Raw genomic sequence first — 27,162 nt, forward strand, 5'->3', positions numbered from 1 at the left:
CAATTCATTGCGCAGCGCGATGACGACAGCAACAAAACACAGCAGCGGAGGCTGCCTGTAAGCTTGGCTGCCGCTGGGGTAAACACTGTCAACGTTACACAACGCCGGGCCCGAAAGCGCTGGCCTGGGGGAGGAAACGGGGATAGCACGCCACGATCCTGTCCGGGGTGATGCCAGCCGGAGGAGAGAGTCGGAAATAACCCGCCGCGTCCGTCGCCTCGTTAGCCGACGTGCTAGCCGGCTAGCTGTGCGATCGCGCGGCCAGGAGGATGTGACACACAGCCGCCGAGGTGAGGCTTCCTCCGGCCTCGGCTGTCGCGGGGTCCCTGCTTCTCTGTCCGGGACTCTTCATTGACTGTTTATATTGACTTTCTTTTATTAACGTGGGCCGAACTGTCTGCGAGGTGTCGGCTTAGCCAGTCCGCTAACCCGTGAAGTGTTGACACTGCGCCCCCCATGTAGCTAGCGGGGCTGGCGGGCGCTGTTTATATGACAGCCCGGTGTATGGCCGTCAGCCCGCCGCCGGCCCCCGTCCGCTCAGGCTCGCCCAGGGTCTTACTACTAGCCCTAAAAAATCCCTTTTCGGGACGCTGGTAACTTTCCGGGCCGGCGGCGGAGACGCAGTCGCGCACGGCTCTTTGTCTGTCGGCTCTGCCTTTTGAGGGGAGGCCTCGCGGCCGTGGAATCCGGCTATTTAGAGGGAGGGGGGGGGGACAATTTTTAAAATGGGAAAATAATTTCAATATAATAATAGACGTAGAAAGATGGAGTGTAAGTGTAAGTGGCTTAGCGCGGATTGTGAAAGACAAAGGAGCAGTACTGTAACCCCCTCCTCTTCCTAGCCAAGGTGAAGGGAGGCATGGACGGTCAGCGCGAGCCGGGCTGCGGCTTCGGGATAGAAAGTTACCTGCACTGCTGCAGATCCCCTCGGCAGGGTCACCCTAATCCTAAATATCCCCCCAACTCTATAGCCGTAACCCTACAGGACTCATTAGGCATCTGCAATTAAGAGACGATAAGTAATAGGGGTTACTGACAACCAAAAGTACAAAGAAAGGCGCTTTTAAAACAATCCAGTGTCCATTTCACCATCGTTATAGGTGTGAATATTGTCTGTCTCGTATGCAAATTTTATTCATACAGGATTCTGCTTTATTTATTGATAAATAACCAGACGGTTGTTTTCAGCGCCGTGCATTTCCCTGACGATGAATCCGTCTTAAGTTACAGATCCCCTAAACCAGACCCCGTATCCATTTTTGATGCGTCTATTGCCAAGGTCCGCTGATTTACCGAGACTCTTTGCTGTAATTAGACAGCATCCTGTGACAGTAGGTAAGTGTGATCGGGTCACATTTATCGGGTTGGGTGACACAAGGAAGATTGTATCGCGTGTGTTTTTTAAATGTAATATAGTAGCAGTATTTCCCAGCATTTGTCGATTGGTAACTTTACATGTTTATTTCAAAAGCGGCATAATATTTTCTTCATTAATAGTAGTAGTACCGAGAGTGGCAGTTGTTTTTCTGCATGATGCTACGTTCAGAAATGTCAGCGCTTATCACGATGACCGCTTTTTTCTTATTTGCAAACTTGTGAGGACTTTCTGGAAAAAAAAAGTGAAAATTTCTCTTCTGTACGGTGCCTATTGCCTTTTGAAGGCCTTGTGCATGACACTGTTTGGGAATACACCAGATAATAAGCATCTGCTTCAGACTGATAACTTCACCCACACTTCTGCACGCTCTTTTCTGGATTCACTATCTTAGCCTCTTTAACATTCTCTTGTTATCTATTAATTTAAGTTGTTATATCTGATTTCTGTTATTAATGAAAGGAGACTGGTGCTGCGGTGTAAATGTAGCCAGATTTAACTGCACCATATGTAGTAATGTATTGTAATATCAGCTTTGCTATAGTAATGTTATGCTATGATAATACGATTAGCTTGTATTTCTTTCCCTTGTAAGTGTCCTCTGGTTCATAATTTTAATGATGGTTTTACTTGCTTGTGCTGTTCATTTGTCCTGTGAAATTGTCTCTTCTGAAATATTTTTTCTCCTTCCCTTTTTTTTCCTTTTCCTAAAGGAGGTGCTAAAAGACTAAATGATCAAGGAAGGGAAAAGTGAAGATTGTCGGAGAATTCAACATGAAGTTATATGTGTTCCAGGTCAACAATGGGAGCACGCTGACTTTTGACACGGAACTCGCCGTTCAGACGTAAGGCTAGCTTGCCCCCCCGCCATTGTCGCCACCCACCCCTGGTTTTTCCACCTGCTCTACCTCACTTACTGACGCAGCCACCCCCCCCATATCCGTGTCGCTCGTAGGGTGTTGGACCTCAAGCATGCCATCCAGGCCAAGTACAAGATCGCGGTGCAGCATCAAGTCCTCGTGGTGAACGGGGGGGAGTGTATGGTGGCGGAGAGGCGGGTCTGCAGCTACAGCGCTGGCACTGTAAGCACTGGGGGGGGGGGGGGGGGGTCACCTGTCCCCCTCCCAAACATCCCCACGGGGGGCGCTGTACATTCCGGTTACCCGGGTCCCATCAGACCACCAACAGCGCTGCCCAAATTGTTTTGCTTCTAAATATGTCTTAGTTTATTCCAGCATGTTACTGCTTAGAATGGAAATGTACACAAATACTGGTATACCAGAATTATGCTAAGATCTTTTTTTGGATTTGGTTCTCCTTCATTATCTTCCTTTAAAAAAGAAAAAAGAAACATGTCCTTGTATCTTGTTTTTGCTAATTGCTGGAAATTAATTATTCTGATTAGCGTTTAAAGGCAAACATGGCGGTATTGATTGCTAAGGAGACCAAAACTTAACGATATGACTTTTGGTATCCTGTGCATTTTTTGGGTCGCTCTTCACCATTCATAATTAAATGCAAGGATTTGCTTGTGGTCGCTGGTCATTACCAAAGGTTGCATGAATTTCCATATCTGACCCCCACTTCCGCTTACGACCTTTTAAGTGTGTGTGTTTTCCTATGCTGACTTCCAGGACACCAACCCCATCTTCCTCTTCAACAAAGAGATGATCTTGTGCGATCGGCCTCCGACCATACTCAAGACGACCTTCTCCATTGAGAATGAGATGGAGCTGAAGGTGGAGGAGTCCCTTATGATGCCGGCCGTTTTTCACACTGTTGCCTCCAGAACCCAACTTGCAGTGGTAATTTGGATTTTCTGTCCTTTCCTTGTGGAAGTGCCCAGTGGGCCTCTGCACAGCGCTATGGTTTGAAGGACAGCAGGAAGACGATTTATGCCTCTTCTATTGTCTTTCAGTAACACTCATAATCTGGAACGTTAACATCGGTCAATCTGTATTCGGAAACGTAGAAGCCAAAACAAGAAATCCTTTAATTTATTCTCCAGCTATTGGGATTTGGCCATAGTGTTACTTTGTTGTTGTGGTGAGCCTGACATTGGCCTTGTCTCTATGGTTCAGAGATTGTTTTTCCACGCTGCTTTATGATTGGCTGAGTTTTTAACATGATTTCCCAGAAGACATTGGGTTCTGCTGAGGTGCGGATGTAGCATCAGAGTTTTGGAGTGTTGCCTTGCCGGAAGAGCATCGCTGTAGGAAACATTAATGTGAAGTGAGGGTGACTCAGTGTGACAGGCAGTCCACAGAGAAAAACATAACGCACTTTAGCATGCCTTTAACAGTTTAGTCATCAAGTTTGAACAAAAGAAACCTTTTAGGATTTTGTCCATCCCAGAGATGACTCAAGTGTCGGCCTACGCTGGTCAACTGCCTTTTTTGACAAATGAATTCCTGAATTCGGATGGTGCTGGTTGTGGTCACGTCCCTTGCTTCTCCTTCTGTGGTCACGTCCCATGCTTCTCCTTCTGTAATACATGGGCTTGCTGTCTATGTATTCGTTGGTTTTAGCGATGGGGGATAATTTAATGCTGGGGTGGGAAATCTTATCCGCAAAGGGCCGGTGTGTATGCAGGTTTTTGGGATAACCTTTAGGTCAGCTGTTCAAACTCAGGTGTGAGGACTCTTCAGTCAATCAGTTTTCTAGTTAGTGACCTAATTAGGGAGTTGCAGCGAAAACCTGCATACACACCGGCCCTTTGCGGATAAGATTGCCCACCCCTGATTTAATGGTTAGCTTGAAAAAGTTACATCAGCCCAATGAAGTTTTATGTCAGTAACATACAGCCAATGATTTTATTAAGAGGAAAATGGAACCCATAATTCAGTGAAATTGGCATTTGATATATGAACCAATTGTAAGTAATGCTGCTGTCAGCAGATGCTACTATGACATTAGCTATGAGTTAGCTTGTGGTGAAATTTTAGCCTTGTTGTTAAGTTTGCAACTCCTCTCAGTTAAAATATTGTGTTGACCGTCTTGAATAAATACGTACCAAATAAATTGTTCTTAAGTTTACATTCAATATGAAGTCAGTTGAATTGTTTTGATTTATACATGCTCTAGGAGCTTGCTTAATCTTCGGCATCTCACTTATCTTTTTTGCTTTGGCGGCTAAATTTTCACAATAAAGGCTTCAGTGTCGCTTAGCAACCGCCTGACTGTCACATGGATACGGTGGCCGGTCTCACTCTGTCGCGTTTGCCGGGCAGGAAATGTTTGAAGTTGCCAAGAAGCTTTGCTCCTTCTGCGAGCGCCTGGTCCACGACGAACACCTGCAGCACCAAGGCTGGGCGGCCATAATGGCGAACTTGGATGACTGCACGCTGTCCTATCAGAAGCTGCTCTGGAAGTTCGAGAATGCCTACGTGAACTACCAACAGGACATCGAGGACATCAAGCTCAAACTCACCAAGTATGTTCTTCTTTTTTTGTCCTCATTAGTCTATTATTAGCATCATTACTAATACACACAGATACAGTAGTTTACAAAAGTCTTACGCCATCAATAAAAATTGTTTGAATGATCTTCATGTTGGTGTATCACTATGTTATGTCTGTCAAAGTGTGTCAGCTTAACCATTTCGAATGTGGTTTTTGAGTTGCCCGCCGCGTCACCTTCTTTGGCTAATCAGTACCTCTGTAAGTAATTTAACTAACTAAATTGAACAAATATATGGAATGGCTGTGATGCCCACTGAGGAGAGGTTTGGGAACCAAAGCGATGTTCATCTCTCCATCCAACAAGAAACCAGTGACGTTCTTAACTATAAATTTGCTTTTGCTATAAGGTTAAACGTTTTTCTGAGCCTTAACATTTTCTTTGATTTTTGCACAGTACTGTATCTGATATCATTATATATTTTCTGAGTAAAGTAGGTTGGCTTTATGTGTGTCAGTATTTTTGGGAGATGCTTTTTTGTAGCAAAAGTTATAGAAAATACTTAACATTCAGTAGTGATTAAAGCATATACTTAATGACAGTGATTATCATGATTTTTGAATGGTGGGAAAGATATAGGGGACACTGTGGATTGATGTGAACAGTACAATTGAGGCATTACTTTGCTCGCTTGTTGCTCAAAGGTCCCTCCCATTTGCTCTCGGAGCGGTTACTCAGTCTCGTCACTCGACTGAATTTATTTGAATATATTAAAATGGAGTTTTTGGCTGCTGGTAGTATTTGCAATTCGGTTAGCACAGGCAGCACTTGGGGGTCAAAATGGTTTCTTCAGGAAAGAGATGACAAATGTGGATAGTGGGGTAGTAAAAGGAAGTTGATGCATACCGCCCATAAATATTCAGCATGCAAACAGTAATTGACACCAGGCCGGATCAGGTCAGAACAGACCTTGTCTCCCAAAGCCGCCTGCGGGCTCCAGATGTTCCTAGATGTTCCCAAGTCTTCTGGGAGTTGTGAGAATGAACACTGAAGTTTTTTTTCCCCCAGATTAATATGAGCTACATTTGTACCCAGAGGTGGAAATTTAAGGTCCAGAAAGTAAAAATCCAGACCAAGGTTTTGTTTCAACCAGCCAGTTGAGTACTCTGTGATTGTGACTCCATAAACTCAACTGGTTAGTTGAAACAAAATCTTGGCCTGGATTTTACTTTCTGGATCTGAAATCCGTGTTGCTGCGCCTCCGGTTTTTAGAGAAGCTGTATCTGCTCTTTCGTGCATGGCGTAGCTGCCTGTGGTCAACCGGGAATCACAGCTCCAGCGCAGTAGATGCTGCGCTCTCCGGTTCGTCCATCCCCCTGCCGTGGAAGGAGGCCAGACTTGCCGAAATGTCGTGTCTCACAAACGGAAGGACTCCCGGTTATCTCAGCCCGGATGTCCGTTCGAAGGCATGAGCTTACGGCGGCTCTGTGTATTTAGGCGTGAATGTTAATTGTGTGCAGACACTTGGGAGAGGCCGGGCTGAAGCTGTCTGCCTGCAGAACACCACAAGGTGGCACTAGGTACAGAAGGCAGACTTGCACACAGATACATTCAGGAGAGACAGCAGCAGGCGGTGATGTGATGAATCGTTTAATCCCACAGGAGGTCTTGCGGCCTGGTGCTCAGTGCGTTAACATGAGGTGTGCTGTAGAAGAGCCAGGCTTGTTTGCAGCCCGATCCTGTTTCAGGGATGAGTTTTTGTCTGTGCTCCAGACTCAGATGCACGGGCAGCTCAAATGAGAGCATCTGTTTGGGAAGCGGGACTTGTGAGGCGGAATCCAACCTGCTTTGGGATTCCTGGGACAGGAGGGAAAATCCATGCTGGCAAGAAGGACTGGGAAGATCTGCACACATGGAGTGGGGAGCTGGGTTTGAATCCACAGAAACACATTACTACGTGAATATACTTGTGGAGGTATCTCTCCTGGGAGCCCTCAGTGTACATTTATTTCAGCACTCTCAGTGGGCCCGGCCTCTGTGACAGGATTGCGTCATGGGGCATGTGTGCATCAGCCTCCCGCTGGGAGGGGGTGCCGAGTATGCCGGGTACTCCCATTCAGAGGGAGGACCGTGTGGCGGTTTCTTGGGGAATTCCCAGAATCCCGCTGTGTTCAGTGTAATTGCTAGAGAGCCTCCAAGCGAATCCAATGGCGCGATTTGAGAGAAGGCCTTAAATATGGATGTCGTTCAACATTACGCCATGGTCGTGCTACCTTTCCCGGCGTGGCTATCCCGAGCAGATGGAACCTGAATGCATTAAAAGCTTAGAAGATCCTGCAGACTTGGGGAAGCTGTACTTTCAGTTCTCAGTAAAATGGATGTTCAGACAGGATCTGACCTCATCTCCAAGCCTGTCCTGGGGCCTTGAAACCCGGCCGCATTTCCAAATGACACTGGCTGCTGTTTATTGTGGGCCAGTTATGCTGATAAAAACGTCTCTGCATTGGTTCAGTCTAAGTGGAACCACATTCATGTGAAAGGAGTGACAGCTTATAGACGAAAGAGATTTTGGTATGCATGATGCTTAAATGTGGATGTCATTTTACAGACCTGTTAAAAAGCTGTAATTAGGCCAAGCACTCATGTTTTTCAGTTGGCGTAACATCAGTTTTTAAAAGGATAGATGTCAAAATTTGTTTACGGTATTGCCCGTGTGGCTGACGAGTATACATAATTATGAAGAATTAGGCACGTTTTTGACACAAGTTATGCTTAATAGCTTTTAAAACTGGTTTTTTATTCAAGATGGAATGAGAGGTAAAGGAATGTTAATTTTTTAAATTTAGTCCTCGTTCATTTCATTTTTTTTTTTTTAAGCTTCGGAGTGCTTTTGGAGTGCTTTTAAAAATAATCAAGGCGTCCATATGACATTGGGTGATTCGTCGCACACGTCCCCAGTTGACATACTCAACATGTTAATGCCAAAATGATCACATTTTAAGAAATTTATGCAGGACTGTAAAGGATCCAGTCAAGTCCTGGTCACAAAGACCAAAGCTGGACATGAAAAGCGTGCTGTGTCCTTTCCTTGGCGGTTTTCAGTGGTCTCCTCACTCTTTCATCTCTTCCAATATCACTCAGGCGCGTGATGAACCTCCACCCTCTCCTGGGCTGGCTCTTAGGCGTTGGGCGACCTAGTGGACGGAGGTGGGAGCAGGTGGTGCCGTTGATCACTTGTTTCACACCTTCAGCTGACTGGCTTTCTTGTTGCGGTTGCTTTGCCCAGTGATTCTTTCGCATAATGCCGATTAAATATCCAATCAACTAGAAATACTTGGATGCATCTTATCCTTGGAGATTTAAAACCAAGTTCAGCACTAGGTAAATTTATTCGGTTTCGGTAACCCGTACAAAATAATCCCTGTGTATTTTTTCTTTAATGGCGTGTTAATCTCACCCAGTTAGATGCCAGATCTGGCAGGGTTACTTTGGTCAGCTGGAGGACAAGCTGGCAGGTGTCATACCATCTAGAGAGGGAGTGTCACTCTGTCACAGTGCTGTCAACGCTTCCTTTGCTGTCTTTTGCATTTTAAATCCTTCTTTTGACATTTTCGCTGGAGCATCAGGTTGTCTGTATGCCAGGATTCTAGAATTTTTTTTAAGGTGGAGACATAAGAGGGACCCTATTCATAGAGAAGGGCCAAGCGTATCATGAGCCAATAACATGTTTTGAATTAGTGATTGACAGGGAAGGGACACTCTGAGGGCCAATCAGAAATCAGCTTTTCTTAGGCCCTTCCCCATCTGACACACGTAAACGTCATCGTGAGCACAGCAGGGGGTGTATCAGGCCGACGGGGTTCAGATGGAGCCTCTTTAAGCTGCAGCTCTGTCGGCACGTCGCTCGTAGAGACGGTACCCAAGGCGCCGCTGTGCTGACCCAGCGCCCCCTTGTGGCTCTCGCCGTCCCACACAGGCTAGGCATCGCGGTGGCAGTCATGGCCCGCATCCCGCTGCTGGAATGCCTAACCCGCCACAGCTACCGGGAGAGCCTGGAGAAGTCCGCCTCGCCGTCCTCGTGTGACGCCGCCGCCGATGAGGCCGCGGGGGATGAGCGCCCGGGGGACTCGGTGCTGCGCCCCGGCAACGACGCCGTCTCGCCCAGCGGCTCGCACGCCGCCTCCCCCGAGGAGGAGCCGCGGGTCGTGGAGGGCGGTACCGGGGAGGGGAGCGAGATGACGGACAGCAGCGGGTTGAGGGCCGCCCTGCAGGAGGCGGACTCCCCCGAGGGGAGCGGCACGGCCCAGTTCAACGTCAGCCTGCTGGACTGGATCAACGTCCAGGACAGACCCAACGACGTGGAGTCACTTGTCAGGAAGTGCTTCGACTCCATCAACAGGGTGCGCAGACCCCGTATAACTCAGAGTAGATGGATATTTTAGCATGCAGTGTGGAGGAGAAGCGAGGGAATAAAACCTTTTTTGGGAGAGTTCAGTTGCTTAACTGGTACCAAGACATTTAAGAAGCTTGCAGCAGACAGATGTTAGTTATGCATGCTCACTCTGAATAATTAAAGTGTTAATTGAAAAGTAGATTAATCATTAATATTTTTAAATAGAAGATTGTCTTACATAGTGTTTTACCACATGCACTTTATTTTTACAAGAGTAACAGTCAGAAGTTTAAGTACACTTGCTGAAAACGTGGAATGTTATGAATGTTTTATGTCATATCAAAAAGGCGTTCGGGAAAAACCGGGAATGGTCTTACTGTGGGATTCCTCAGGATAGACAAAATTTTCTTGGTAACAGATCCCAGAGACATGGATTGCTTGGTTTGGATTTGGTGTAGCATGTAAAATATGCTATGACAACCATGCTGGCTGAGATTGGCTTTAGATTTGATAAAGATCACTAGCAAAGAAACCCCAGACTGTGACACTACCTCCAGCGAGCTCGACAGTACAAACCGCATATATCAAATCTCGTGCCCTGTCTTAGAAAGACACAATGGTTTGCCCCAATTATTTCAAATTGAGTCATCTGTTCACTGACATCAATTGAAGACTGACATCCTCTCTTGTTAATAGACAAGTGTAGACGGATTCAAGCTTAGATAATTAGTGTTTCAAGCAGGAGTGCTCAAACATTTGACTGGTAATGCGTGCCAGGTTGCGCTTAAGTGTAAAACAGAGGAAGACCTTGCAGACGGCGTCATTGACGTGGTTCGGCTATTTTTGCCTTCAGCTCGATCCGAGAATCATTCAGCCCTTTCTGGCGGAATGCCGGGATACCATCGCCAAACTGGATAATCAGAACATGAAAGCCATCAAGGGGCTCGAGGACAGGCTGTACGCTCTGGACCAGATGATCGCAAGCTGCAAGAAGTTGGTCAACGAGCAGAAGGAACTCGCTCAGGTCAGCCCGTCATGCCGCGGGTGGGCGGGTGCTGCGGAATTTGCCGGATGTTCATATTCACACAGGTCGTCGTCATCAGCGCCCTCAGAAAACACTTATCCTGTGTGTTCCCCTGTTGAAAGGAAAAGTTCAAACATAAGACAAGCGTGGGATTTTGATGTGAATATGCTACTTAATGCGGGCGTGCATTTTTTTTTTTCTTTCATATCTGGGTTAAACGTGTTTAATGACCAGCAGATGGCAGTCTTTCACAGAATATCTAGATTCAACAAAGGCTTTATACATTTATATCACGCATGAGTTTCTTGGTCTCTCTAACTACTCCGTTCATGGAGCACTAGAACTACCTACACTGTGTATTTCACCTGTGCTCATTCAGGTCTTAAAGATTGTGTAAAATATCAAGGTGCTTGTCAAGGAAACGTAGTCTGATGGTATACAGTATTCTGATGTTAAGTTGGCTGGTCGGCCCTCTCCCCCAGGGATTTCTAGCCAATCAGAAGAGGGCCGAGAACCTGAAGGACACTTCGGTGCTGCCTGACCTGTGTCTAAGCCACGCCAACCAGCTGATGATCATGCTGACCAACCACAGGAAGCTGCTGGACATTAAGCAGAAATGCACGACTGCCAAACAGGAGCTTGCCAACAATCTACAAGTCCGACTCAAGTAAGGACTTCCAGTTAACTTTGATTTCTGGTGAATCTTTTTTTTTTTTGCCTTTAAGCTTTCAGGCGGGGAAAACTTCGTGTACGCTAATCTAAAATCTAATGCCAGAATTACTAGATGGCTTAATGGAATAAAATGTTCGGCGAGGATAAAGTACCTACAGCATGCAGAGGAGCAGGACAGATTGCTTGTAACTGCACTAGGGTCTTGTTGTAGAGCCCTAACGGATCGGCGGAGCAATGCTCGCCTGCCGGCTGGCTGATACTCATAGCTAATGGATAAACAACGTAAGCGACGTTAACCAGTTAATGCATGCTGGGAAAATACTCTTCTTAAGAGGCTGAAATGGCCAACTTTCCGAAAACAGAATTATCTTGTGTTTTTCTGCCCCTCAAATACAATACCAGTCAAAAGTTTTTGCCCACACTTTGATTTTCTAGATTTGTATGTTACTCACTTAACATCTACTAAAAATCTATGTCCTTCAGGCTCCAGGGTGTCTCTGAAACATGTCCAGGATAAAGCCATGGGAAGGCAAATGGGTGGAGATATGTTCCTTTGTAAATGTTAAATGGATTAATACTAAAACACTGAACCTGAATTATGGTGTTTGGGGGGGTGTTTGTATCTTCTTTGGGGTTATGCGTGTGTTGAGTTTGAGTTTCTCTGTCTCCTGTTACGCCCACAACCAAATTATATGACATACTTGTTTTCTGGAAGTGGGAATAAAAATGGCGCGGCCCTGCATTCTGCGCCTTTTATTCCGGGGATGCACAGCAAACTTTTGTATTGTTCTGCATGTACTGTGACAGCAGGGGGCAGCGCTGGCTTTGTGAGCACAGTGACCTTTCTGTGCAGGAGCTGTGGATGTACAGCACAGTAACAAGAATCCTGTGTTAGACACAATTTAATTAAGCAGGAATAGTACAAAGGATGGAGTCACCGTACTATCTGAATGGTGGATTGTTTCTGTTCGTTTGGAGGTTGTGGTGTAATGCTGGGTAATATGACGGCGTTATCGGCAATTGTAGGGTTATTATCAGTTAGCTGCTGGCTTAGGCTGCACACAAGATACCAGAAGGATGTTTGATTTGGCTTTAAGTCCTGCCTTTTAGCCTATGTTTCTGACACAGTTCAAAAGGAAAAAAAACATGGCTGTTATTGTGCAGCATTTCACAAGCATTGGCCCGGTGTATTGACAGTGTGTTCGCCATACTTGTAAGTTGGGAAGTTCAATGTTGTCACATTACAAACTTCTTTATTTCGGTCAGCAGCCAGAATGTCTGCCGTTCAAGGGAACTTCCTGGTGGGAAGTTTGGGCTTCCCAACTTCTGTGCCTTTGTGGTTGTTGGGGGATGGGCAATTATTATTGTTTTTCTTAGTATTTTCTTAATAAAAAAATCATATACAGGTACTCCTCACTTACTAACAGAGTTCCATTCCTAGGAGTAGGCCGTTAAGCACATTGGTTGATAAGCAAGGAGCTTAATACTGATATCTCAAGAATACTGTACTGGTAGTGGGTTTGTGTCAACCATCTTTACATATTGACTTAATGTCACCTATGCACCATTTATAACATTTTTAGTATATTTACAAACAGGGATGCACAATACTGGTACACAAGTACGCTGTCACATTTAAAGCGATAAGTGCGACAGTCGATTGTTGTAACAGCACAAATGCACACGTATTTTATGTACATTTGCGCTGATATGACAAGAAATTATTATGCATTTTAACCTTTATATGCCGTTCGTGCTTCATGTGCGGTATGAATGTTAAAATGCACGGTACTTTCTTGTCGTAGCAGCAGAAATGCACATAAAATACGTGCATATTTGCGCTGTTACAACATTCTATTGCTGCACACATTGCTTTTAAAGGTCAGTGTGTACTTTCGTACCAGTTATGTGCATCCCTGTTTATACAGTAGCCTACTCTATAGTGTAATAAACAGAATAAAGGAAATCAGCCCTAATATACATTACTTAGATTTAAGTAATCTTTTGTATTTATTCAAAGTAATTAAAATGTCTAAAGGAATCTCCAGCTTGATAACTTTGTTTTAATTTGCACAATTGCTTGACACTGAGATGCTGTGCTGCCATTACCGCAGCCAAAGTTCTCGTACAGCGTACAGTACCGACTGGTCCGAGGGCTGGTTGTAAGTCCAGGCGGTCGTTAATCAGGTAGGTCGTTAAGTGAGGAGCATCTGGATTGTTTTTTTGTTCTTAGATATCGCCCAGCCTTATTGTAGTGTAGGATATAGGAGGTTAGCGGTTGTTTGGAATAGATCTCTGTGAAACAGAGGCCCAGCTGAAGCAAAAACATGGTTCTCAGCCTCCTTCCGTGAGATGTCAGGGTGTGACATCAGCTCCCGCCGGCGCCTGGACCCACTTCTCAACTCGCTTCGCGTTGTGTGTCCCCCCCCCCCCCCCCCCGCGGCCTCTAGGTGGTGCTGCTACGTGATGCTTCACGCGGACCAGGACGGGGAGAAGCTGCAGGCCCTGCTGCGGCTGCTGACGGAGCTGCTGGAGAGGGTGCGGGTGGTGGAGGCGCTGGGCACGGTGCCGCAGATGTACTGCCTGGCCGTGGTCGAGGTCGTGAGGCGCAGGATCTTCATACGGCACTACAGAGAGGTTAGCGCCGCGGATCCTGGGCCTGGCTCAGCTCGGTGGCTGCTGCTGCTGCTGCTGGGGGAAGCTAACTCACTCTCGTTGTGTTTCTAGTGGGCCGGTGCCCTTGTGAAAGATGGAAAGCAGCTTTACGAGGCCGAGAAGGCGAAGAGGGAAACCTTTGGAAAACTCTTCAGTGAGTTATCTTGAAATTCCTGATTTCAGCCGTTCTCTTACACAAGGCTTTGGCACAAACACTTGTGTTTTTTTTTTTTTCTCTGAAACAACATGTTCTGGGCACAGTGTGTCTGGGCATATTTTAGCAGCTATCTTGAGACATTTCTTGATCCAATTGCAGGGAAATCTTTTCTCAGAAACCGGTTGTTTCGGGGCCTCGATTCCTGGCCTCCCACGTCATTTTGCGTAAGTGTTTAATGAGTTTACACTTGTCTACATCGTTAATCTGTAAAGTCGTACTAAATCCTCTCGCGTCCCCTCTGTGTGCTGGGTTGCTGAATGTTGATGTCGTTCATGTCCCGCAGACACGAAAGCCCCGGAAGTTTGACTTTGAGCTTCCGGATATTTCCCTTGCTGATTTGCAGTATTTGAAATCTTGCTGTCCTGCCGAAGTCCAGCCTTTCCTCAGGTGCGGTGCCGTGGTGATTTTTGGGCAATCGCACGAGACGTCGGTTCCCGGGAAGCTTTGATTTGCACTTACTTGTGAGATGTATGAAGTGGAAACTCTCTGCACCAAATATTGTTGACAGTGTGATCAGATACCACCTCAGGAAATTTTATGTAGATAAAGCTATTTCCACTCGATCCTAGGCTGATATGAAGTTTTGAATTATATCTTGCCTCTGGAGTGAAGATAAGACCTTTAATTCTCTACCGGTGCAGAAGGACTGCCATCCAAATTTGTCAGATGTTAGTGGATGTTATCTCAAAGCACACCTTGAGTTGAATACAAAACTGAAAAGCCATCTTCAAAAAAAAAACTGTAATCTTAGCGTTCGCATTCATAAATTGTGCATTTCGTCTTATCTGTATCATCTGATTTCTTTCCCCCTCCCCTCCAGTGTCCCATCGCTGTGTGACTTCGAACCTCTCCAACACCACAGTCAAAAGCTCCACCGGTTGGTTCAGGCTGCCCAGAGTGTCGATGAGATGTCCCAGACCATCACCGACTTACTGAGTGAACAGAAGGTACCAATAAACTAGCTGTAGCTCATCCCTGTAGGACATAAGGCCTTTAAGCTGCAGAATGTTCCGAATTTCCTGTTGGTGAATCCTGTTTCTGATGTGATTGGTCAGTATTGTCATATTGAATACCACTGATGCTTTTTTTTTTAATGTTCTTATGGGTGTTGTGGTGCTCTGTGATTTAAAATGCGTTTCCTACCAGGCATCCAGTACCCAGATGGCACAGAGATCCACCGCACTACCACGATCAGAAAGCACAACAGGAACCACCTCTACCTCCCCCAAAACCCCTTCATCTCTCAGTCTCCAGGGACCCCTCTCTCAGGCCCTTACGGCTCCTGCTCCATTGGAGGACTTATCTCCAGACAGCATTGACGCCCACACGTTTGACTTTGAAACCATTGGACACCCGAACATGGACCCGGTATTACAGCAAGGGTCTCTGGACCTTGACTCGTTAGCGGAGAGCCCCGAGTCAGATTTCCTGTCTGCCGTGAATGAGTTTGTGATTGAGGAGAATTTGACGTCCCCAAATCCCATCAGTGACCCAACAAGCCCCGAAATGATGGTGGAGTCTCTGTACTCCTCTGTCATCAACGCCATAGACAGCAAGCGCATTCAGGACACGACGACATTGGAAAAGGAGAACTCGAAGGTAGCTGCCTTGAAATTATGCATCGATAAATACAGGTCAGCTACAGAGGAATCACAAGGCTACCTGAGGAGCGTTAAGGAGGATCTGTGCCACTTCCGCGGACTATTGCTGAAGGAGCAGAGAGAGTTCAGCTTTGCCCTGAAATTGATGTCCGTTGACATACAGAAAGTCTTGGAGAACATCCTGCAGTTCCATGAGCAGGACATGAAGAAAAAGCAGCATGTGGAAATGCAGGCTCTCAGAAGAGAGCATGACAAGCAATTGTCAGACCTACAAGAAGAATCTGAGGTGAATCAGAACATCATCAAAGACATACAGAGGGCCATGCTTGAGCTGGAAGGTATCGTGGGGAGGAAGGAGAAAGAAATCGCCCAGCTTGAGAGTGAGAGAGAAAGGTCCTCAGAAGCTGTGAGTACCCTAAAGATGGAGCTGCAGGGCCTGGTGGAGAAGATGGCAGATCAGAGCGAGCAGATGAAGTCTGTGGAGCTGTCCCGGGACTCGCTTGCTAGTCAGTTAGAGCACCTGCACTTTGAGATCGAACGCAGCCAGCAGAAGATTCGGCAGGAGATGGAAGGCCTGGAGAGGGCTCACCTCCATGAGCTGGAGGAGAGGTTACGGAGGCAGCACGCCAATGAGCTTGAGGAGGTCCGACGTGACAGCCAGGCGGCCCGCGAGCGGCTGGCCGAGGAGAATGTGGCCAAGCTAAAGGAGCTTGTGGACCTCCATGCCACAGACCTCCGCGAGCGGGAGGACCGCTTGAAGGATCTGGAGCACCGCCTCTCAGAGCTGTCGGACCTGCGCTGCAAGCTGGAGGTGGAGATGGCCCTCAAGGAGGCGGAGACGGAGGAGATACGGCTTCTGTACGAAGACGCCAAGAGTCACCAGGAGGAGGCTGTGACCTCCCGGGTGAAATCTGAAACGGAAGCCTTCCAGAAGGAGATTGGCGACCTGAAGCGGCAGCTGCAGGCTAAGAACGAGGAGTATGAAGTGGGCCTGGCTGAGCTGAGGTCCCTCATGAGGCTGGAGAAGGACCACTGTATCTCCGAGCTTGTGGACAGGCACGAGGAAGAAAGCACGCTGCTGCGGAACGAGTTTGCGGCCCTGCAACGGACATCTGTCGAAGTCGAGGCGGGTCTCAGGGAGCAGGTGCAGACGCTTCAGAAGGAGCTGGAGGACAGAAGTGACACCCTGCAGAGCGGGAAGGAGGAGCAGGAGAGGTTGTTTCAAGAAGAGCAGCAGCACCTGAAAACCGTTATCAGCGATCTTCAGGCGGAGAATGAGCTGCTCTCGGAGAGGATAGCTCAGGAGAAGCAGACGGCCCTTCAGAGTCTGGAGGAACAAAAAGATGTGGATATGAAGGCCGCTTTGGCAGAGGCCTACAAAGACTTTGAACTGCAGAAGGCGGCCGTTGAGGAACGACTGTTGGAAAAGATTAAGCAGCTTGAAAACCAACTCCAAGACAGACGGTCTGCCCAAGGGTGAGTGAATGTGTTTCTAGATAAAAGCAGCCAAGCTCAGTTCCCTGGACTTCCTCAAACTGCCATGTTTTGTGCTTGAAGTAAATTACTTGCTTTTGGTGACATTAATAAACAAATTTATCAAATGTGCAATGATTCGTCGTAAAGTGAGAGTTTGATTCTCTGTCTTTGTGGAGCATACATCGTTCCATCTTTCACATTGCTTATCCAACTACAGGATTGTGGTAATATTAAACCATAAATGTGATAATTCAATGTGCAGTAGTACCCTCGTATCTGCAAGCGATGCGTTCCATGACCTACTGCGGATGACCGGAGCCACAGATAATAGCAAATCATCCGCGGACCCCATATATTCCATGATTTTTGTGTACGCACATATGGTAATTGATAAATTATGCACAACATCGATAAATACATCAGCTGCAGTAAGAGAAATGATGCACGCCTAATTTTCAAGAGAAAAAATATATCAAAAAACATTGTTACACATTTTGCTTTTTTTTTCTGACTGTGGTAAACCGCATAACTGAAACCGCAGATAGAGGGACTGCAGTCCTTATTGCAGTAATGGTGCTGTGTCCTGGGTGCTGAGAGCATGTTTAAAATGTTTAAATGAGTTTTATGGGATATGGGTTTGACCCTCTTGTTTATGTGTTGGTCTTGGCTGATGATGCTGGGCTGTTGCCAAAAGTCTCGACGGCTTTCGGATTCACTGACGTTTCCTGATCTCCAGCCCGGTGGCGCCATCGGGACAGACCGAGGAGCCGGGCGAGCGCCCGGGGCCCATCAATCCTGACCGTGAGGAGAGTCTGCAGGAGGAGAGGGTCTCCCTCCTGGCCCAGCTGGACCTCCTGGAGAAGAGGAAGAACGAGGAGATGCAGAACATGAAGACATCGCTCATCGCCGAGCAGCAGGTGAGAAGGTCTCTCGGTCTAAAGAAACTTGGGGAGCCCATGACTGATATTCTCCTAGCAAGAATGAACCTGGACACATTTGCCCTGGGGAGCACACAACTGATATACTGCTAGCAAGAATGAGGCTGGACACATTTGCCCTGGGGAGCACATGACTGATATACTCCTAGCAAGAATGAGGCTGGACACATTTGCCCTGGGGAGCACATGACTGATATACTCCTAGCAAGAATGAGGCTGGACACATTTGCCCTGAGGAGCACATCACTCATATAATGCTAGCAAGAATGAGGCTGGACACATTTGCCCTGGGGAGCACATGACTGATATACTCCTAGCAAGAATGAGGCTGGACACATTTGCCCTGGGGAGCACATGACTGATATACTCCTAGCAAGAATGAGGCTGGACACATTTGCCCTGGGGAGCACATGACTGATATACTCCTAGCAAGAATGAGGCTGGACACATTTGCCCTGGGGAGCACATGACTGATATACTCCTAGCAAGAATGAGGCTGGACACATTTGCCCTGGGGAGCACATGACTGATATACTCCTAGCAAGAATGAGGCTGGACACATTTGCCCTGAGGAGCACATCACTCATATAATGCTAGCAAGAATGAGGCTGGACACATTTGCCCTGGGGAGCACATGACTGATATACTCCTAGCAAGAATGAGGCTGGACACATTTGCCCTGGGGAGCACATGACTGATATACTCCTAGCAAGAATGAGGCTGGACACATTTGCCCTGGGGAGCACATGACTGATATACTCCTAGCAAGAATGAGGCTGGACACATTTGCCCTGGGGAGCACATGACTGATATACTCCTAGCAAGAATGAGGCTGGACACATTTGCCCTGAGGAGCACATGATGGCTGATATACTGCTACCTGCTTTAGATCTTGAATGTCCCTAATAGCTTAGCAGCAATCATACTCATAGGCTCCTGCTGTGGTGTACAGACCAGTTCATATTTGCATTGACGTTCCTGTTGGTTGCTAGATTTGTGGGTTCAAATGCTACAATGCGATAGTTCCTGTTACAGGTTTGAAAAGGAGCTATTAAATCCTTTGGGGGGGCGGATGTAATGGGATGAAGTATACCATTTGTGTGCATTGCTATACGGAAAACTGTGCAAAGCAAAAAAATAATGCCAATTGGATCCAAACAAATGTATCACATGACAAACATGGTCAAAGACAAGAGGGTGATGAAACGGATGGAGCTCCTCATAGGGAATCCTCGTTAGGACTCCACTAAACGAGTTTAATCAGCCGGCTTGATGGGAGACGGCCCTTGAGGGAGAGTGATCTGAAAGCGTGTGTACATTCAGTCATTAACATGGTCTTTGTCGCTGAAGTGCTCGAAAACCCTCAAATCTAATTAAGGGCGACATCCAAATGTATCACCGTGCCGCGCGAAATCAGAGTCGAGGCACGGGGATGGGAGCGGGATATGCAAAGCGTGGTTAGAAACAATTTGCAATCAACAATCAAAAAAATTCAATCATCATACATCTAAAAGCAGAAATGGGAAAATCGAAATAGTGCCTGTGAAATTCGAATCGGTTAAATAAGTACAGGTTTTTTTTTAAAGATTTTACATTTATAGCTAAGTTTATATTATAATATCTTGCTTTTGCATTAAATAATTTTTTTTAAACCTTTGATATTACATGTTGTTGCAAACAGTTCTTATGACGCTTCAGTCAAGGTGTAGACCAGCTATGCGTTTGTTGGAACTTTTTGTGACGAGACAGTTTACAGAAAGTCTCTTTGGACACTGATTCATATGCGTTTGTACGACTGAGTTTAACATGTCGCATCTCGCGCCTTGTCGGTCTGCAGACGAACTTCAACACTGTCCTGACAAGAGAAAAGATGAAGAAGGAGCAGATGGTCAACGAGTTGACGGAGAAGCTGAGAAAAGTCACCCAGCAGCAAGAGAAGGATAAAGGTCTCTCAACTTCATACTTCCCGGGTGTTGATTGTGATGCGGCTTAACGGTAGCTGTTATGTCACAGCTTCTATAGAATGTATTTGGAGGTAGCAGTTGTATGTGTCTGGTTGAGCTGGGATCAGGTGACACACGAGCGGGATAAGGAATGAGGCGTAGAATACTTGCGTGCCATCTGTCGCAGCACTTGGCGGGTCGGCATTTTAGCGCCTTGTCAATAAGCCTGTGTTTCGGCCGCAGGCCTGATCGAGACCCTGCAGGAGGACCGAGCCAGCCTCCTGCAGGAGAAGAAGAAGCTACAGGAGGAGCTCGGCCGGCTGCGCAGCTCTGCCATGCTCTCGTCCGCCCACTTCGCGGGCAACCTGCCCCCGGTCGACATCCCGGGGGCCGCCGCGTCTTCCGAGGCACCGCTCGACCCGGACCGGGTGGCCTCCGTGGTGCCGACCCGTGAGGAGGAGAAGGTGGACTCGGCCGTGGAGGCCAGCATGATGACCGTACAGTAAGGACAGACTTACTAAACGATAGCTGTCACACCTCATGATGACGTGAAGGATGTTCCATTTGGGTGTTCTCTGTATTTTAGATCCTATCACAAAGCATTTTCCAGAGAATTTCTGGAATCGTTGTGGAGCTTGATAGAGCTTTTGCCCAATGGTACAAGGAGATAAAGTGCAAAGTGTAAACCAGTGAACAACCTAAGGAAGGGTATTAGTGCATGGGAGTTTTAGTGGTAGGTTTGGCACCTGTTAGAGGAGTAGCTGATTATTTGAGTCTTGCACATTGCAGTAGGATAATGTTCTGTTTGAGCAAAAGATCTTACTTGCAGGACAGGTTTTAAGTGACCATCCCCACTTTGTTTCCCAGTGGTATGGTCCTTGACCTGGGGATTTCCATTGTCCTATCAACATTCACCTGTTCAGTCCCAGAATGGACTCTTCGGGCGTTCTAATTAGTGCTTTCAGCTATACAAGCTAACACGTCTTAGCTTCTTGTTAATGGAGGGTGCAGTTTATGACGGTCAAATGTTTCCTCCCTGTCTTATGTAGAGTATAATATTGCTTTGTAGTCTTGGTGTTCTTTGTCTAGTAGAGCAGCAATGGGAAAGCCGGCTGTAAGACTCTAGGTCAGGCAGCTTGTGTTAACGATGTCAATCTGCTCTCTCATTCCAGTGAGAACATCCCACTGATGTCGGAGGAAAAACGCCGCATTCTTTTGTTGGAAAGGGTGAGTTCTGGGTTTGGAAAACGTTTGAGAGCACAGATGTGGGGAAAAGTCTGCGATCAGGCGTTGGAGTCATTTATAAAACGTGTTTTGTTATGCACTTATTTTGCAAATGATTGAATTTGATTTATCTTCTCTTAATCAGTACATAATGAAGGTCCGTACGGTCCCGCCGAATCGGGTCGTCCTCTTTTCTGCGAACAGTCCGCCTCTCGCAGTAGAGTTTGATGGATTAGTGTCGTGGTCAGAGTTCACTGTGCAGTGTTTCACTGGAAAGTGTGTTTATGCAGATTCTCTTGATTTTCCAGACCTTGCATATGAAAGAGGAAGAAAACAAACGCCTCAGTCAGAGACTGGTAATGTCCAAATTCACTGCATCACTGTTAAAAAAAGACCACGTTCATCGTCGCGTTAACATATTCACTATTTTTTCCCTGTTTTTTCCGCAATGGATTAACGTGGTATTATTAGTATTATGTTTCATGATTTTACACCCCTGTGCTAGCCATCAGGGTGTAAGACCTGATTTCCTTTTAACTTGTTCGATGTTTGTTTTGCAGAAAGAGAACAGTTTCCCTCAGTGTTAGACAGCACCGTCATGAATATTCATGGCGATGGCCATTAGATAGCTTTTAATTTCGCAATATTAATTTAACAGATGTAGATGTAGGCAGTCATGCATTTGCGATGTGGGATGAAGTCCAAATCAGTGTGAAGTATAGTTAAGTTTCATTTGGCATGAACCTCCGTATTATTTATAAGGACAAAATTTGCCAGTAACACAGACCGCAAAGCTACATAATTACTGTTGGATTCCAAATTAGTTGTCTCCCAATGTAAGATTGACTTCCAGATTTATTTGGCAACTCCTATAAGAACAGAGAGCAGTGTCACTGTTATATGTACTGCGGTCTTGACCGCATTATAGCCTATATAGAACGGGGTATATTCCATGTGTCACCACTTGGTGGCAGCATTACCCAGTCCTTTAGGAAGTATAAATCGGTGAGGATGTTATACTGGTTTTTAAGCACTAAGAGTAACTTACAGGTATTATATTACTTAACTTCATGAATGTATGGCAGCTGCACTCAGCTGTATTTTGGAATTGGAAACAATGGTGGGGAAAATTTTGCACTCTTTGCAAGAAAATACGTTACTGTTGTACTGATGACAACTTGATCACTTGAAGCATGAGTGTAAACAATGGAAAAAAAATTGTGGTCTGTGATTGGCTTCCCAGCCAGTTGCTGTGACATGTTTGCAAAAAAAAAAAAATCTTTGAACAAATGCCCATTTTCCTCCCCACACTCATTGTAGCAAAAGCCACAAAACTGCTTTAAAATTGCTGGATGATAAATGTCAGGTGAATGCCAGTATTGATTTTCGCCCTCACTGATGGTGAAGTCCTGCAAATTCAAAAAAAAGAGAAACCTTCATTAGTGAAAAGATGCTTTATTACTGAAAGATCCTTTGTAGTTGTTTAGGACAACGACACGTGTTTGACTATAGCTAACAAACAGCTAGCTTTTAACACTTTGTCATTTTAATGATGGTATCTGTTTTATTTTTTTAAAGATGTCCCAGAGTATGTCCTCTGTATCTTCCCGACACTCTGAGAAAATTGCTATAAGAGAGTAAGTAATCTATTTCTAATGTCATTTTTAATTGGGGACTGCTTTAGCGATAACAATTACCTGTCTTTAGAATCTGGTGTGGCTTGAATAAATAATATTTACGGGAGTCTTTGTCCCGTTTACAGGCTTTGTTCTCCCGCATGCCGTGTGAGATCCTCCTGTTCTCAAGCTCAGTCTCCCATCTTCCGATTTGCGCTGTTTGTCAGGAAGTCGCTGCCGTCCCTTTACCGGTCTTTGTTCCACCCAGATTTCAGGTGGGAGACTTGGTGCTGATCATTCTGGACGAGAGACATGACAACTACGTCCTGTTCACTGTGGGGCCCACCCTCTACTTCCTGCACTCCGAATCCCTCGCCGCCCTGGATCTCAAGCCGGGTACATTGTCGGCGCCCCCTCACCTCCGTTTCTGCTTGTGCCACCAAGCGTGCGGTCGCAGTTGCCCCGCGCCCAGCCAGCCGTGACGGCAGGCGACAATCAATCCCTATTTAGCCATCTGATGGTCCGCGTCGCCGGCTACGCACTAAAACCCGCCACGCCGTCTGGCCTTTGATAGCCTTAGCGGGTTAACCTGAACAGGCGCTTTCTGCTTTCAGGTAGCTAGACATTTGAGGGTAGCACATGTTGCTCTATGGGAGTGTAATCAGTAGCAAACAGGCCACGCTTAGCCGTCTGCCTACGGCTCACCTTTCGTTCTTGTAGCTTGTATGGCTATATAAGCCACGATATTTATTTGTTTGTTTATTTTCCGGTTTGGATCACCATAAAGTGAAATAAGGAATCTGTCGTGCTTTTCTGTTGGCTAGGCCTATATTTGAAGTGTTTCATTGAACAGAAAGTCAATAAATCATCCGGGTGTTTACTCACTGCAATGCACTTTTACAAGGAAATTATCACGTGTATAATTTCCAAAGGGAAACAAAAAAAAATAAAAAATCCAAAAGAGAAAGTGTGTTCGGAGGGGAAAAAGTCAGAATTATTCTCTGTGCCCTTCAGAGAAAGTAATCGAATATTATTACAACAGTGTCTGCAAATGTACAAATTACGCATCGCAAATACAATTATAAACAACACAAGAGTCTCTTGTCCATGGCCCACAGAGACGGGGGTCACTGATGGTGGTCGTGTGGTCCACGCTGGGAGGATGGAGGCCCCCGTGGGGGTGGAGCGGGGGCCCTGGGCCTCCCGGAGGCAGGACGGGCCGCTTGTGCTCGGAGCCGAGGCAGGAAGTCCCGCCAGCCAGGGGTCGCCACCTTCTAATGTCACTTCATTATTTAGCTTCTAGAGGCTGCTGTAAAAAATGACCTGCCTGGCTCCCAATTATATACTCTAAGCGCTGACACAGACAGGTGTCTCGCTAAAGCGGATCAGGCCACGGACCCGGCTGGCGCTGCAGTTCTGGAGACGCTCCCGGCAGGGAAATCCATGCTGAGCCCGGCCGGCGCCGCCCGCGAGCGAATCCTGCAAAATCGCTTAAGTCCGCCAGCGGTTGAAACCTGCCGGCCGTTACAGAAGCGTGCTGAACGTGCAGTTTTTGGCCGTTTCATGTCCCCCCCCCCCACCCCCCTTTATTCATGACCACCTTGTGGCAGAGCTGCGCGTTCTCTTGCTGTGGCCAGCATGGTGTTTCCAAAACCGGGGACCAGCTGCCATTCCCATGGCACATGCGGCTCTCTGCTGCGGTGGCCGAGAGGAGCAGATTCGGGGATGTTAGCCGGTCAGGAACGAAAGGATTCTGTTCAACACATTGACCAGTAGTAGTGGTGGTGATGATGATGATGATGATGATGACGACGACGACGACGACGATAATAATAATAATCACTGCTGTCCTGTGTTTCTTTCTAACTAGTTTTTGTGTTAAGTTTTTATTTTGAAACATAACTAATTAAAATAAATCACTGCTCAGATATTGTCGCTTGTATCTCCTCTGCGTCCCACCCACCCAAACCTTTAGGTTGTAGCTAGTCGTGTTTATTCTAATTAGCGTGGTGGGGGGGGGGGGGTGTGATGCCGGTACTTCAAACCCAGCCACACGCGGTGGAGAGGGCACCGCAGTCGAGTGGCTCTCGGCCTGACGGGTTCATCGCGTTGATCTCCGAGTGCCCGCTTGGGTGTCGGGGTCTCGGCAGATGCTGCGCGTCAGTCGTGTTAAAAGTGCTGCCGTTTTTTTTTTTTTTTTTTTTTTATAAAAAGTATGTTTCTGTCTCTCTTTCCAGCATCAGGGGCTGCCAGACGACCCTGGGTTCTCGGGAAAGTGATGGAAAAGGAGTATTGTCAGGCGAAAAAGGTACGGTCACTTAAAAAAAGTCATTGAAGAAGCAGGATGAATGTTGTCTGTTTTATGTTAATACAGTATCAGCGTGCTCTCGGACAGTTTCAAAGTTTTAGCATATGTCGCTTGAAAGTGTATCCTCGATCCGTGCCGTCAAACCTGTTTATAGGAATCATTGGTCTCCATTTGTCGAGCCATTCTATGCTTTCCCCGAATTTTAGGATTCAGTGTCAGGGCCTGTTTAAATACCACCACTTAGCTACAGAGGAGCTTGTCTCTCTCAGAGCTCAGCCGTCTCATTTTGCGCTTAATCAAGTCATAATAGACACAGCAGTGCAGCGTGTCGATCACTGTTCTCACAAAGTAAAACCCTCTTCCGTTATTGGGTCTGCAACATCGTTTTGATCTCATTACAGTCTGAACATGTTTACAGTCTTTGGAATTAAACCTCTGTGCATGCGAAAAAAATCACAATTAGGAAAATATCTGTAAAATAATGAGCAGAACACTGTTATGGGTAGTTTAATTAGTCCAGCTGTGTACTGTGAAAATCTCCGTTTGAAGGATGACGATAAAGATAATTACAGCATCATTTGGAACAAAGCGTAGTGTATATCTTTCTGGTATTGTTTGTTTATAGGATTGTCTGTCATTGATGTGAAATCTTACTATGAATGAAACATTACCCTCAACCGGTGAACTGGTCCAACCTATAACTAGGCTGATTATTATCCGACAGGATCTGACACAATGGCCAACGGCTTTAGTGTAAGGTATAGTTTGGCTGTGTTTAGTATCAAATGATATGATATGGGTGTTCGTTTCGAAGACTTTGTTCTGTTCCTCAAGTCCCAAGCGAACATGACTCATAAGTATGGCTATTATTTAACATAACTCACTGTTCACTGAAGATTGGAACCGTAGCAGAACTGCAGAAATTATAAAGTTAAATGAAAAAGATTACCCCATTCAGCTTTGGTTGCCTGGGTCTTGCGGGTGCGTGTTCCTTTCCGGTCAAGACTACACTTGCTGTTGATGTTCCTGATAGTCTGTCCATCCACCCGTTTCTGTTTTGTCCTCATCCGGCTGTGCACAGCCGCAAATAATTTCTGTTGCTTCTAGGTGAGCGTGAGGAACCAGCCGCTTTATGGCTAAAGTTTTGCTCTCTCCTCAGGCTCAGAACCGATTCAAGGTCCCCCTGGGCACCAAATTCTACAGAGTCAAGGCTGTACCATGGAACACAAAAGTATAATCTGACTGTGTGCAGGAAATGGGAGTTTTTTTTTGCTTACATTTTTAAAATGCATCTGGTGTTGTTCATAAATCTGTTATAAATCAGCCGCTGCATTAGCAGGAATAAAATCATAATCATCACATGTTTTCACTTCTTTTAATAGCAAATGAGAACAAATTTGTTTGTTTTTGTTTTCTTTTTTAAAAACCCAGGATATTTATAATTGTGGACCAAATTTTAATTTAATTTACTTTGGTTAGGGCATGTCCTATACATACTGGCTTTGAGGCCATTCAAATTGTCTGTATAATAAACATAAGTATTTGAATGTTGCGTTAGTTTCGGTTATGACTGGCGCTCGTCTTTTGTGGAAATTCTCGCGATCGGCTGCGATGTTCTTTAATGTTCTGGAAGTTCACATTTACCCTAAATGTTTATGGAGGAATGTTCATGGCATGTCTGACCCGTTTGCTTCCTCTCATCAGATTCTCCAGATAAATGTGGTCATTGGCTATGTAGGTTCATGCTGTTCATTTCCCACAGCACAGTGTACTGGCCCTCTGTTAAATTAATCAAAAGAAAAGAAAAATGAAACAAAAAGGATAATGTATATTTCGAAAGGCCGAGTACGCGATCTTTTAAAATGCACTTTCAGAAAATGACAAACACTGCTCCCATGAATTCAGAAGAAGGGGTTTTGTTCTGTTCATAACACGACGGCACAACTTCCCTTGTTCATCGAACGTTGGTATATAGGAAATATTTCATATTTGTGCTCTTGTGTTTCATTATTGGATAAATATTTCATTGTACATTACCCATCAAGTCATACAAGTAACAATAAATGACTGTATTGTAAAGGAATATAGAGTTTTGAAACAATAAAGGTTTGATCCCTGATGTGTCTTTATCTACGGTTCCTGTGTAGTACGGGCTTTCACACATAGCTAGTCAATGAGACGTTGCTGTAGCTATGAACCACGGGCTGCTGCATTAACGGATTACCTGGGATTTTTATAGGGCTGTTTTATTACGTGTTTTATGGCCTCATCAGTGACTCAGAGCCAACAGTTTGGCCAGTGTGAGGAGGCGGAAGACGTG

At 46.0% G+C, this 27,162-nt stretch overlaps 1 protein-coding gene across 3 annotated transcripts; it reads left to right on the forward strand.

Annotated features, from left to right (window-relative positions):
* rb1cc1 (RB1-inducible coiled-coil 1) lies at nucleotides 1-26,961 on the forward strand. 3 transcript variants are annotated; one of them, XM_023815626.1, is made up of 24 exons: nucleotides 1-290; nucleotides 1,225-1,335; nucleotides 2,089-2,220; nucleotides 2,331-2,457; nucleotides 3,010-3,180; nucleotides 4,606-4,808; nucleotides 8,752-9,175; nucleotides 10,022-10,192; nucleotides 10,675-10,859; nucleotides 13,315-13,501; nucleotides 13,592-13,673; nucleotides 13,836-13,900; nucleotides 14,020-14,123; nucleotides 14,557-14,683; nucleotides 14,883-16,813; nucleotides 17,550-17,730; nucleotides 19,589-19,697; nucleotides 19,938-20,196; nucleotides 20,867-20,921; nucleotides 21,227-21,274; nucleotides 22,497-22,555; nucleotides 22,803-22,930; nucleotides 24,772-24,842; nucleotides 26,002-26,961. In XM_023815626.1, exons 3-24 carry the CDS (start codon nucleotides 2,150-2,152, stop codon nucleotides 26,077-26,079), a joined length of 4,836 nt encoding a protein of 1,611 aa, XP_023671394.1. In that variant the 5' UTR covers nucleotides 1-290; nucleotides 1,225-1,335; nucleotides 2,089-2,149; the 3' UTR covers nucleotides 26,080-26,961. The 3 variants fall into 3 exon arrangements, with proteins under 3 accessions (XP_023671394.1, XP_023671391.1, XP_023671395.1); XM_023815623.1 differs by having other exon boundaries at nucleotides 1,231-1,335; XM_023815627.1 differs by lacking the exon at nucleotides 1,225-1,335.
* Nucleotides 26,962-27,162: the final 201 nt, after the last annotated feature.

The sequence above is a fragment of the Paramormyrops kingsleyae genome, chromosome 4 (assembly GCF_048594095.1).
Source record: "Paramormyrops kingsleyae isolate MSU_618 chromosome 4, PKINGS_0.4, whole genome shotgun sequence".
NCBI lineage: Eukaryota > Metazoa > Chordata > Actinopteri > Osteoglossiformes > Mormyridae > Paramormyrops > Paramormyrops kingsleyae.

Excerpts from the sequence above, each read along its gene's own strand:
- rb1cc1 (XM_023815626.1), top strand. The coding sequence starts at position 2,150 with ATGAAGTTATATGTGTTCCAGGTCAACAATGGGAGCACGCTGACTTTT. Across the intron at positions 2,221-2,330 it reads ACGGAACTCGCCGTTCAGAC|GGTGTTGGACCTCAAGCATG; the intron begins GTAAGGCTAGCT and ends TGTCGCTCGTAG. Across the intron at positions 3,181-4,605 it reads CCAGAACCCAACTTGCAGTG|GAAATGTTTGAAGTTGCCAA; the intron begins GTAATTTGGATT and ends TTTGCCGGGCAG.